This window comes from Triticum aestivum, chromosome 5A (genome assembly GCF_018294505.1).
Source record: "Triticum aestivum cultivar Chinese Spring chromosome 5A, IWGSC CS RefSeq v2.1, whole genome shotgun sequence".
In the NCBI taxonomy this organism is placed as follows: Eukaryota; Viridiplantae; Streptophyta; class Magnoliopsida; order Poales; family Poaceae; genus Triticum; species Triticum aestivum.
In genome coordinates this window covers 666126231-666137990 of record NC_057806.1, presented here as the reverse complement: position 1 = coordinate 666137990, position 11760 = coordinate 666126231, and the positions used below count along the sequence as shown (strand labels likewise).

Here is an 11760-nt window from a genome sequence, read left to right as displayed (position 1 = left end):
GTCTGTCCAAATCATGTTAGCAATTGCCGCATTTTATGAAATCTGGCAAATGGATAAACAAAACTACATTCCTTAATGGATTTAAAGAAGAGTTGTATATGATGCAACCAGAAGGTTTTGTCAATCCTAAAGGTGCTAACAAAATATGCAAGCTCCAGCGATCCATCTATGGACTGGTACAAGCATCTCGGAGTTGGAATATACGCTTTGATAAGTTGATCAAAGCATATAGTTTTTTATACAGACTTGCCGTGAAGCCTGTATTTACAAGAAAGTGAGTGGGAGCACTACAACATTTCTGATAAGTGTATGTGTATGACATATTGTTGATCGGAAATAATGTAGAATTATTTTGCAAGGCATAAAGGAGTGTTTGAAAGGATTTTTTCAAAGAAAACCTCGGTGAAGCTGCTTAAATATTGAGCATCAAGATCTATAGAGATAGATCAAGACGCTTGATAAGTTTTTTTTCAATGAGTACATACCTTGACAAGATTTTGAAGTAGTTCAAAATGGAATAGTCAAAGAAAGAATTCTTGCATGTGTTACAAGGTGTGAAATTGAGTAAGACTCAAAGCCCGACCACGGCAGAAAATAGAATGAGAATGAAAGTCATTCCCTATGCCTTGGCCATAGGTTCTATAAAGTATGCCATGCTGTGTACCAGACCTATTGTATACCCTACACTAATTTTGTCAAGGGAGTACAATAGTGATCTAGAAGTAGATCACTGGACAGCGGTCAAAATTATCCTTAGTGGAATAAGGATATGTTTCTTGATTATGGAGGTGACAAACGGTTCGTCGTAAAAGGGTTACGTCGATACAAGTTTTGGCACTAATCCGGATGACTCTTAGTCTTCATCTGGATACATATTGAAAGTGGGAGCAATTAGCTAAAGTAGCTCCGTGCAGAGCATTGTAGACATAGAAGAATTGCAAAATACTTACGGATCTGAATATGGCAGACCCGTTGACTAAACTTCTCTCACAGGCAAAACATGATCACACCTTAGTACTCTTTGGGTGTTAATCACATAGCAATGTGAACTAGATTACTGACTCTAGTAAACCCTTTGGGTGTTGGTCACATATCGATGTGAACTATGGGTGTTAACCACATAAAGATGTGAACTATTGATGTTAGATCACATGGCGATGTGAACTAGATTATTGACTCTAGTGCAAGTGGGAGACTGAAGGAAATAGGCCCTAGAGGCAATAATAAAGTTATTATTTATTTCCTTATTTCATGATAAATGTGTATTATTCATGCTAGAATTGTATTAACCGGAAACATAATACATGTGTGAATACTTAGACAAACAGAGTGTCACTAGTATGCCTCTACTTGACTAGCTCGTTAATCAAAGATGGTTATGTTTCCTAACCATAGACAAAGAGTTGTTATTTGATTAACGGGATCACATCATTAGGAGAATGATGTGATTGACTTGACCCATTCTGTTAGTTTAGCACTCGATCGTTTAGTATGTTGCTATTGCTTTCTTCATGACTTATACATGTTCATATGACTATGAGATTATGCAACTCCCATTTACCGGCTTTGTGTGCTACCAAACGTCACAACGTAACTGGGTGATTATAAAGGAGCTCTACAGGTGTCTCCAAAGGTACATGTTGGGTTGGCGTATTTCAAGATTAGGATTTGTCACTCCGATTGTCGGAGAGGTATCTCTGGGCCCTCTCGGTAATGCACATCACATAAGCCTTGCAAGCATTGCAACTAATGAGTTAATTGCGAGATGATGTATTACGAAATGAGTAAAGAGACTTGCTGGTAACGAGATTGAACTAGGTATTGAGATACCGACGATCGAATCTCGGGCAAGTAACATACCGATGACAAAGGGAATAACGTATGTTGTTATGCGGTCTGACCGATAAAGATCTTCGTCGAATATGTGGGAGCCAATATGAGCATCCAGGTTCCGCTATTGGTTATTGACCGGAGACGTGTCTCGGTCATGTCTACATTGTTCTCGAACCCGTAGGGTCCGCACACTTAAGGTTTTGATGACAGTTACATTATGAGTTTATGCATTTTGATGTACCGAAGTTTGTTCGGAGTCCCGGATGTGATCACGGACATGACGAGGAGTCTCGAAATGGTCGAGACATAAAGATTGATATATTGGAAGCCTATATTTGGATATCGGAAGTGTTCCGGATGAAATCGGGATTTTACCAGAGTACCGGGAGGTTACCGGAACCCCCCGGGAGGTATATGGGCCTTAGTGGGCCTTAGTGGAAGAGAGGAGAAGTGGCCAGGGATGGGCCGTGCGCCCCTCCCCCCCCCCTAGTCCGAATAGGACAAGGAGAGGGGGCCGGCGCCCCCCTTCCTTCTCTCTCTCCTCTTTCCCCCCTCCCGAATCCTATTCCAACTAGGAAAGGGGGGAATCCTACTCCCAGAGGGAGTAGGACTCCTCATGGCGCGCCCTCTCCTGGCCGGCCGCACCCCCCCCCTTTGATCCTTTATATACGGAGGCAGGGAGCACCCCTAGAGACACAAGTTGATCCACGTGATCATATTCTTAGCCGTGTGCGGTGCCCCCTTCCACCATAGTCCTCGATAATATTGTAGCGGTGCTTAGGCGAAGCCCTGCGACGGTAGTACATCAAGATCGTCACCACGCCGTCGTGCTGACGGAACTCTTTCCCGACACTTTGCTGGATCGGAGTCCGGGGATCGTCATCAAGCTGAACGTGTGTTAGAACTCGGAGGTGTCGTAATTTCGGTGCTTGATCGGTCGGGCCGTGAAGACGTACGACTACATCAACCATGTTGTGCTAATGCTTCCGTTGTCGATCTACAAGGGTATGTAGATTACACTCTCCCCTCTCGTTGCTATGCATCACCATGATCTTGCGTGTGCGCAGGAATTTTTTTGAAATTACTACGTTTCCCAACAGTTAATCCGCCATGAGTTTGAGGGGGGTGTTAGAGTATTATATATATATAGCCATGTAACCTTTCGTATTTACCCTATTGTATAAGGGGTTTCCTGCATATATTCCACACCTGTACATGTATATATACTGGCCTATGGCCTCCTGAAAATACAAGTTGCATATTTCCTAACAGGTAAATGGTAAAAACAGAATTTTTGATGTGAAATGCTACCTAACATATTCATCATATATTCTTTTCTCGCTCAATATAACACTCCATGCTATAAGGCATCCAATCATCACCCCATTCTATATGTCAACTCAGTCTTGATAATACCTGTAGCTAAGAAATCTCTTTCCACTGATGTGGTTGCAATTGGCAAAATCAATGTTGCAACTCAATGAGACGATATACCAAATAAAAAATGGCATGTCTATTAATCTAAAGCATCTTCACATCAATAAAACCATGATTATTACAACTCACGTAATCTGGATTAGCTCTCACATTAGCACATGAATGTTTCAAGTTGGTTCTTATGGACACAAGAAATCTCGTTTATGGAGAAGTCACCAGCATACATCTCGGCAAGTTCAACATGCTCGTCTTCATCAAAATTAGCAAATGAGTTCCTTGGATCAAGAAAAGCAATGCATCTCAAAAATTGATTAGATCTTTCAGCAAAGCGTTTATTAAACTCGGTAATGATTTGGTCATGCACAACACTGAATATTTCATACGTGTAGTAGTGAACGACCTCGGGTATTGTACCATCCATGTTTGGCAATGTAATGTTGTGGTTAACAAAAAAAGCCATTCATGTCTTTCATGGGGTGATACCAACTTTTTTATCTTGCATCTTGAAGTTTCTGCAATGTGGCCCCAATCAAACCCATTGCACGAACAATGTTTTGATCTTTCCATTGCAAACATTGTGACAACTCATTAGTCTTGCCTAATAGTTTGATCTTAAGATGCAAGTGCAAAAAGAAATCAAAACTTTTGATCAGAGGAATCATGCCACCTATTGTTATTCTTTGTGTTAAATTGTCTACATCATCATGAATGTTCTCTAATCCTTACAAAATAGATTTCCATGTCATAATAAACCCGAAATAAAGTAAATGATGGATGCAACAATGCGTGCAGTACTATTTTTAGTTGGATGATGAAACACATGTGGGTTTGCTCCCTTTGTCGAGACTTTTCCTCTTATCCAAACACACACCGTGCCCAAATTAATCCAAACAGAACTAATTATAGAACTAAATAGCTGCAACCAACACAACTATAAAACTGGATTGGTCGAAGCAAACATTTAATTTACGGTTCACAAGTGTCGAAGCTTATTTACACTTATATAGGGATCAATCTGAAACGACCAGAATTTATCTCTGTTTTCACCAGAATCATTGTTATCTTGACAAAGGCAAGTTAGCTTCCTTTGCATCTACCCCTGAATTTATTGATTATGAATCGAATCCATGTCTGAAGGCTAATCTTGTGGCATCGCACCCTGCTGCCCCAAAATGCAGATGGAAGCTGCAGATGCAACTCACCCCAAGGAGAAGAAGGACAAGGTAACCATCTGGAACTTGCATCAAATAAATGAAATATCTCAACAACCACATCAATGCAACATGCATGTCATAAAAATGCAGAAAAGTCTGATGAACACATACGTTCTTATTACTTAAGGAACACGCGAAAGAGGCCAAACCGGCAAAGGAAAAGAAGGACAAGAAGGAGAAGAAAGAAAAGAGCAAGGAGGGCAAGGAGAAGAAAGAGAAGGTCGGAGAGGCAACTGACACGGTCAAGCTGAGGGCAAAGCTAGAGAAGATCGATGTGAAAATCGAAGACCTGAAGGCGAAGAAGCAGGAGATTGTGGCTCGACTCCTCGAGCTGGAGGGTAAGGCAGCAGAGGCTGCAGCACCAGCAAGCGGCTGAGATTTCGATGGGTTGTTGCCTTGAGAAGAATGAAACAGCTTTTAGGCAATGCATGCAGCTAGTGAGTGACATATCCACAAGTTGGTGCAGGAATTTTTCTTTTGACTGGCATATTATTGTGCTTTAATCTTCCTGGAGCTACATATTTGCATCCAGCATTGCATGATAATCTAGATTTTGGTGCACACAAGTGTCCATCTTGTATCAAATTCGTGGGAAACTGTGACATGAATGTACCTCTTAAAGATTTTTGGTATTGGACTTGACCTTTCTTGAAATCTGGAGTATCCAAGTCTGCATTTGTTTTTACATTAAGTGGGGAGCAGGGTGTGAACCTGTGCTGGCCATTCAGCATAGAGCATAACACACTGCGGCTCACATGACAATACAATGAACGCACACAAAATCTAAATATCAAATAACATATCATTAAGTAGTAAGAACGAGAAACTGGGAGCCTATTCGGCTAAATTTCAATAGGAAGAGCTTCAGAACAATCTCCAAAATTCCAAGGTTTGAAAGAGTCGAATGAAAAAACTAGTAGCAACATACTCCCTCCGTCCCATAATATAATACTTCCTCCATTCCACAATGTAGTGCTTCCTCTATTCCCGTGCTTCAACTTTGACCGTAAATTTAACTATCAAAACCGATTGCGGCGGGAGCAAAAATTATATCAGTGAATTCGTATTCGAAAGAAGTTTTTAATTATATAATTTTTTCTACCGCCGCAGTTGGTCTCATTGATTAAATTTATGGTTAAAGTTGGACCTTGGGAAGCGCGGGCGCACTATATTTTGAAATGGAGGGAGTAACGTTTTTGACACTAGTGTAGTGTGAAAAACGTTCTTATATTTTGGGACAGAGGGAGTAGAAATTATAGTATAATAACCATATAGTAACATATAACACTCTCAATACACAAATAGCTGCGAACACAGTGATAGCACAACTGATATTTTTTACAGAAACGGGTGGCACAACCAAAGCAAGTACTGATATTAACATCCATCTAGGCACAACCTCACCTCACACATAGTATAAGAATAAGCTGTATGTACTTAAAGTATGCATATAAAAGTGGTATCCATTTTCCAACACTCCTCAAACCATCCTGCCCTGGAGCTGACCATCTCGTATCTGCGAAGCGATGTCTTTGACAGCGCCAGGTCCGTGAGGGATGAACACTGCTGAAGACTTTGAAGAGGCCCCAATGTCCTTCATCGTATCAAAATACTGCGTCACCAAAACCATATCCATGACATCCTTCGAAGAGGTCCCAGGCACATTCTCAGAGAAGGCCAGAACACTGTCTCTCAGCCCGTCCACTATGGCCTGGCGCTGCCTTGCAATACCCACACCAGCCAAGTATTTCGATTCTGCCTCACCTTCAGCCCTCTTGATTTGAAGAATCTTTTCGGCCTCGGCTTTCTCAGTGGCTGCCAGCCTCATCCTAGCAGCTGTAACATAAATTACAATATAAAAGTTAAAAGCTGCTAATCCAGCATATCTGGTAATATGTGCTGCAGGGTTACAAAGGTGTACAGCACCTACTTTTCAGAGGGATACCATGAAACAGATATAACAATCATGAAAAAAGTTTAACTTGTTCTTGAGTAGTAATTGACTAGAACAGTTTGTTACAATCAAATGTAAAGTAACTGCAGTTACATGGCCGTGCAAGCCATTCAAAACACATATGTACATCTGTAACCCACTCATTTCCATACTCAACTATGACCTTCAAAACCAAAGTGTGAATGAAAAACTAAAAGAAATATTGCTCGTATTTTCAATAAAAAAAAGGGCAGCCCGGTGCATGTAGCTCCCGCTTGCGCAGGGTCCGGGGAAGGGTCCGACCACTTTGGGTCTATAGTACGCAGCCTTTCCCTACATTTCTGTAAGAGGCTGTTTCCAGGACTTGAACCCGTGACCTCTTGGTCACAAGGCAGCAGCTTTACCACTGCGCCAAGGCTCCCCTTCTTCGTATTTTCAATATGAAGGTAAAAAAATAAGAAAAATATTAGTTTTGGGAGGAAATCAAGTACAAATGAGCCCTCTTATTGAGGAAAATCAAAATGATAGCCTTCCAAGCCATTCTCATTTCAAAAGCAAAAGATCACCATTGCAGAGACATCCTTACACACTATGCGGTTGGTTTAAGTGCATATCTCTCCATAGAGGACGGACAACCACAGCATGAACATAACTATAGTATAAGAGTAAATTTCCATAACTGATAATTTCATATACTATAATATCAGAGCTACAAAATTTAATTTGTGTTTCACAGAATTACACATACTTGAGGGCAACATTTCAATTAACTACACATCAGTTAAATTCCTATAAATGCAACAGTCTGGAATGTAAGATCTACCTGTCAATGTAATTGTGGCAGAAGGGAGTCCAAGAACAGTGAGAAACAGAGGGAGTAGGCTAGCATATTTTGTAGGCTAGGTGTTTAAATGGGAGTTCGTATTAGGAAAGGTCGAAGGAGTCCAACTGTATTAGGAAAGGTCAAGGGTCTACGCTGGTCTACCATCCACTATATAAGGATGTCATGTATCTAAGGTTAAGACAAGAAAGAACGATCTATCTATTATTCTACTTCCCCAAGTTATTCTCTCATCTAAATACCCAATCCCTCACGGCCATGCCATTTGGCTATCTCCAGCATGGTAGTTATCCTGTTGTGGATCAAGGTTCACAAGAGTAATAGACATCTAGTACCTACACTAAGCCAAAATGTGTTTAGTTCTATTAAACTCTGTACTTATCTGACAATTTTGGAGAAGAAACAAGTGCAGGGAAGAAGTAAGACAACTTATGTAACTTCAATTAATTTTTAAGTTGATTTAGCTAAAAAAAATAGCTGTTACATGATAGCAAGTAAATAACGACTAACTTGAAATAGATGCATATGTCTGCAAGTTTAATCTGGGTACCTTTAAATCTTCTACACTATTTTAAAGCATAGGTTGCTACTTGATTTGACTTTCCAAAGTAACTCAGTTTATTGGTTAAAACTGTCAAGAATTACACATTTGACACACAATAAAACCTGAAGGGTGTGGGTCCTTTGTTTCAATTAAACTGATGAGCAGACCTAATGCCTCGTCATATAGCAGGAATATATCATATATGCGCGCGCGCGCGTGTGTGTGTGTTGTTGAATTACAACGCTGTGGCAGGATATGTATAAATGTGTGAAAATTAACTTAGTTAGTGTCGATTACTCAATTTGCTGACCACTCAAGGCCATGCCCAATGACTCACCTCATTTTTTTTCTTTCAATATGAAAAGAACTATGCTGTTTCTTGGCAAGCAAATAATCTATACCAATATAAAAAGACCCGAAGGGGCAGATCCAAACCATCTCGACCGTCAAATCATGTTATCTAGCGGTTCAAATCGCTCCAATGTTGAGCACCAAACACGTTTAACGCTCTAATTACCCACCATTGCCATTGGTTATAAACACGATTTTGACGCTATCCCATGAAATCTGCCATGTAATTAATATCCTACCATTACCTCGAAAAAAGTAATTGATATCTTACCAAATACCTACGTGCAACAGATATATCTTACCTAATATAACATGCAACTAATATCCTACCTAATATAAACGTGCATTGCACGTACATTATTACTAGTTGCTCCAAATGTGAAATGTAAAACCAGACAGTTTTTTTTAGCTGGAAAACTAGACAGTTGATACTACCAAGGATAAAAACAGTAAATGGATTTTGTACATGCCTGCATTGATCTCATTCATGGCTCTCTTCACATGTTCATCTGGTTCAATATCAACAATCAGAGTTTGCACAATCTCGTACCCGTAGGCAGACATTGCCTACACAAAAGGTAAAATTAAATTAGTAAAAATCTATCATATGGTTTAGAAGACCGATGGATGATGAACAAAAACCTTTTCAAGTTCATCCTCCACAGCCCTTGCTATTTCATTCTTCTGCTCAAATACATCATCCAAGTTCATCTTTGGAACGCTAGCCCTGATCACTGAACATGATGAATAGAGTTCCATTAGCATTAAATGAAGAACAATAGTAAACATAGAACCACAATGTTCGGGTGAATACATGATGGGATGAGAGAACAAAGCAGAAGAAGCAAAGTAGTTTGTGCAGTGAAATTGTGCATTGCAGTTCAAATCATACAGCAATATTACCATCAAAGACATAGGACTGGATTTGCTCCCTGGTGTTGCTAAGCCTGTAAAAGGCATCAGATGCCTTGTCAGCAAGAGCACGGTACTGCACAGATGCCACAACGTTGACAAAGACATTATCCTGCAGATTAATCATGATATTCATCGTCAGACAGTTACAAGCTTGTAAAGTTATTTCAAGTTTAAATTGTAGGTATCCCATTCAGATGAGAAAGCATAGATATTGTATGCAGGTATTCTCAATGACAAACACTAATATGGAATGAAAACAGAACTTCAAATAAGTATTTCACCCATGCATGAAAATAACTCCTGGGACCTTCAGCCAAGTACAAAACAATAATCAAATACAGCAGAAATAAGGTAGTACCTTTGTTTTTGTTTCGCATCGGACATCAAGCTGTTGCACACGCAGAGAAAGATATCCAGCAATCTGCTGCCCTAGGCACCATGGCAAGCAGTGGCATCCAGGTTGCAGGATGGCATCAAACTTCCCGAAGGTCTCCTTGATGGCTACTGTTGATTGATCAATCTGTATCAAACCAAGTACCCCACCCATGGTTTATCTACAAAGGAAGAAGCGATGGATTAAAAATGCTGCCATGCGCAAAAAAAGGACAAAAAAATCTAATATTTTTGCATGATTGGCTCATGACCACTCTTTGTGAGACTCTGCCAATGAATAAGCGTGAGCGTCATAGAACTAAACCAGATAGTCATGGCTTTACTTACATAACGACTAACGTATGCAGACGCTGACTAATCTCTCAAATGAAAAAACCTGATTAGTGGCAATATGTAGTCATATCAGGGGAAAGGACATAGTATTACAAACAACAATACGCAGATTATGTTGGAACAGCATGTCATTATTATTAAAAATGCAAAAAGAAACAAAAAAAAAATCCACTCTCCTGTTTGATAGCCATGTCTGGGAAACAGAAAAGCAATATCACAGGTTCCCACCGCAGCATACTTCAAAGGAATCTGAACGACAATCCCAACTTAAAGGTACTATGGCAGCCCCAGGGAGAAGAAATAAAATCCAGCATACACAAGATACCCTTATGAGCTACTAAAAGCGTGGAAAGAATAAAAGCACGAGGACACATACGCTTCTCAATTAGTTCAGTGCAGGGTAGAAACCCAAGGCTTGTATGCTTGAGGGTGTTCTTGGGAAGTTGGGAGCTATACGAAGCACGCTGCACATACATATATAGTGGGAGATAAAGATAATGCTCATCCTAAACGCTGTCTGCAGGATGATGCCAACTGGGGAAGCGCTTCTGATCACTTGTTTCGGTCAAAAGTCAAATGTTCAGCCCCAGCAGGCTCGTCCAACTAATATTCAATCAGCACGGCACGTAGTCGCAGTCTTTGACAGCGATATACATCTGTGTCTAAGACAAGTAAACAAGAATAAGCTGTACAGCCACTTGCCAGCGTCTTATCTTTGCATCCTACGCCAGTGGGGATTTCGCAGCTGTGATGCGGCCACCGTGGCAATAGCCAAGCAATTTACTAATAACAATAACAAAAAGAAAAGGTGCGCCTGGCTGAAATCTAGCTGAAATTTCCAAGCCGTGGGTGGGCCGTGGCGACAGTCTGGAACCGAGTTTTGTATGTATCTATGCAAGCAAGGATCACGCATCAACGCCAGGAACAAGAGCACTAGCAATAATATAATAACCTGGAAATTGAGGTGCCAAACAAGAAACATACTACTATACTACTAGTACATCTACATGCGTGATGCCGGTCGTTCATCCCAAGAGATTGAAAAGAAACCCTAATCAAACCGTCGGCGCGCGCAGGACGAGATGCGGTGTCGAATCCAAAGAGACGGTTGAAATTGGACAAGGGACCGGTGAAAAACATCAAGAAAGAATTGTCATGCTGTAATAAAGATAAATATCCCCATCCCCGCCACGAAGCAAAGAGAGCGGCTTGCCCAAATCACTAACAAAATCGATCCCCTCCTCCAAGAAAACCCTGGCCTGGCCAACGCCGGGAGGGGGGGAATGCCCAAGAAACACGCACGCCCGGTCGATTGACTGCAGGAAACCTAAAGAGGCGGCCTAGCTCGATCGAAACCGCCGCCGCCGCGGCCGGCCGTGAGGAGATGGGATTGAGGGGGGCTAGGTCGAGCGGGAAACGAACCTCGCGGGAGAGGCTGCTGCGCGCTGACGAGTTCGGCTGGCTGGATTGGTTCGTCGCCGGCCGTCTGCCCTGCTGCCGCTTGGATGGGTTGGCTTCTTCTTCTTCTTCTTATTCCTCCTCCCCCCACTTATTCCCCCCACTTATTAGGAACGAGATCCTCTAACATCACAAAGAGATGTTAGGAAAGCTATGGTACCCTGACATCCCTTCTTCACATCCATATGATTAAGCCTAAAATGATTTGAATTACTTTACAAATCACAAATCTACTTTATACATTTACAATAATTACATATAAACAAAATTATGGTGTAATAAAATTAATTTCGATTTTTATTTTTTATGAACAGTAATTGCGCATATTATTTTTGCTACAGTGTCCATAACATCTCTTCTTTGTTTTGCACTGAGATTGCACTCTAGCTTCGTGACATCTCTTCATGATGTTAGAGGATCCGTTCCGCACTTATTATGGCCCAGTTCTTTTTAGGCAAGATTCTACAGAATTAGGATTTTGAACAATTCTCCCAGAATCTGCTTCTCC

At 41.0% G+C, this 11760-nt stretch overlaps 2 protein-coding genes across 4 annotated transcripts; one reads left to right on the top strand and one right to left on the bottom strand.

Annotated features, from left to right (window-relative positions):
* Positions 1–4222: 4222 nt before the first annotated feature.
* Positions 4223–5092, top strand: LOC123108300 (protein PXR1). The gene is made up of 3 exons (XM_044530123.1): positions 4223–4342; positions 4449–4493; positions 4612–5092. Exons 2-3 carry the CDS (start codon positions 4449–4451, stop codon positions 4858–4860), a joined length of 294 nt encoding a protein of 97 aa, XP_044386058.1. The 5' UTR covers positions 4223–4342; the 3' UTR covers positions 4861–5092.
* Positions 5093–5731: 639 nt separating this feature from the next.
* LOC100125712 (hypersensitive-induced response protein 1) lies at positions 5732–11397 on the bottom strand. 3 transcript variants are annotated; one of them, XM_044527951.1, is made up of 6 exons: positions 11217–11397; positions 9427–9622; positions 9057–9177; positions 8796–8887; positions 8624–8720; positions 5732–6320 (listed from the first exon to the last, which is right to left on the bottom strand). In XM_044527951.1, exons 2-6 carry the CDS (start codon positions 9613–9615, stop codon positions 5965–5967), a joined length of 855 nt encoding a protein of 284 aa, XP_044383886.1. In that variant the 5' UTR covers positions 9616–9622; positions 11217–11397; the 3' UTR covers positions 5732–5964. The 3 variants fall into 3 exon arrangements, with proteins under 3 accessions (XP_044383886.1, XP_044383887.1, XP_044383888.1); XM_044527952.1 differs by lacking the exon at positions 11217–11397 and adding an exon at positions 10171–10443; XM_044527953.1 differs by lacking the exon at positions 11217–11397 and adding an exon at positions 9789–9832.
* Between the last annotated feature and the right edge of the window lie 363 nt (positions 11398–11760).

Excerpts from the sequence above, each read along its gene's own strand:
- LOC100125712 (XM_044527951.1), bottom strand. The coding sequence starts at position 9,615 with ATGGGTGGGGTACTTGGTTTGATACAGATTGATCAATCAACAGTAGCC. Across the intron at positions 9,178-9,426 it reads GATGCGAAACAAAAACAAAG|GATAATGTCTTTGTCAACGT; the intron begins GTACTACCTTAT and ends ATTAATCTGCAG. Across the intron at positions 6,321-8,623 it reads CATGAATGAGATCAATGCAG|CTGCTAGGATGAGGCTGGCA; the intron begins GCATGTACAAAA and ends TTTATGTTACAG.
- LOC123108300 (XM_044530123.1), top strand. The coding sequence starts at position 4,449 with ATGGAAGCTGCAGATGCAACTCACCCCAAGGAGAAGAAGGACAAG. Across the intron at positions 4,494-4,611 it reads CCAAGGAGAAGAAGGACAAG|GAACACGCGAAAGAGGCCAA; the intron begins GTAACCATCTGG and ends TTATTACTTAAG.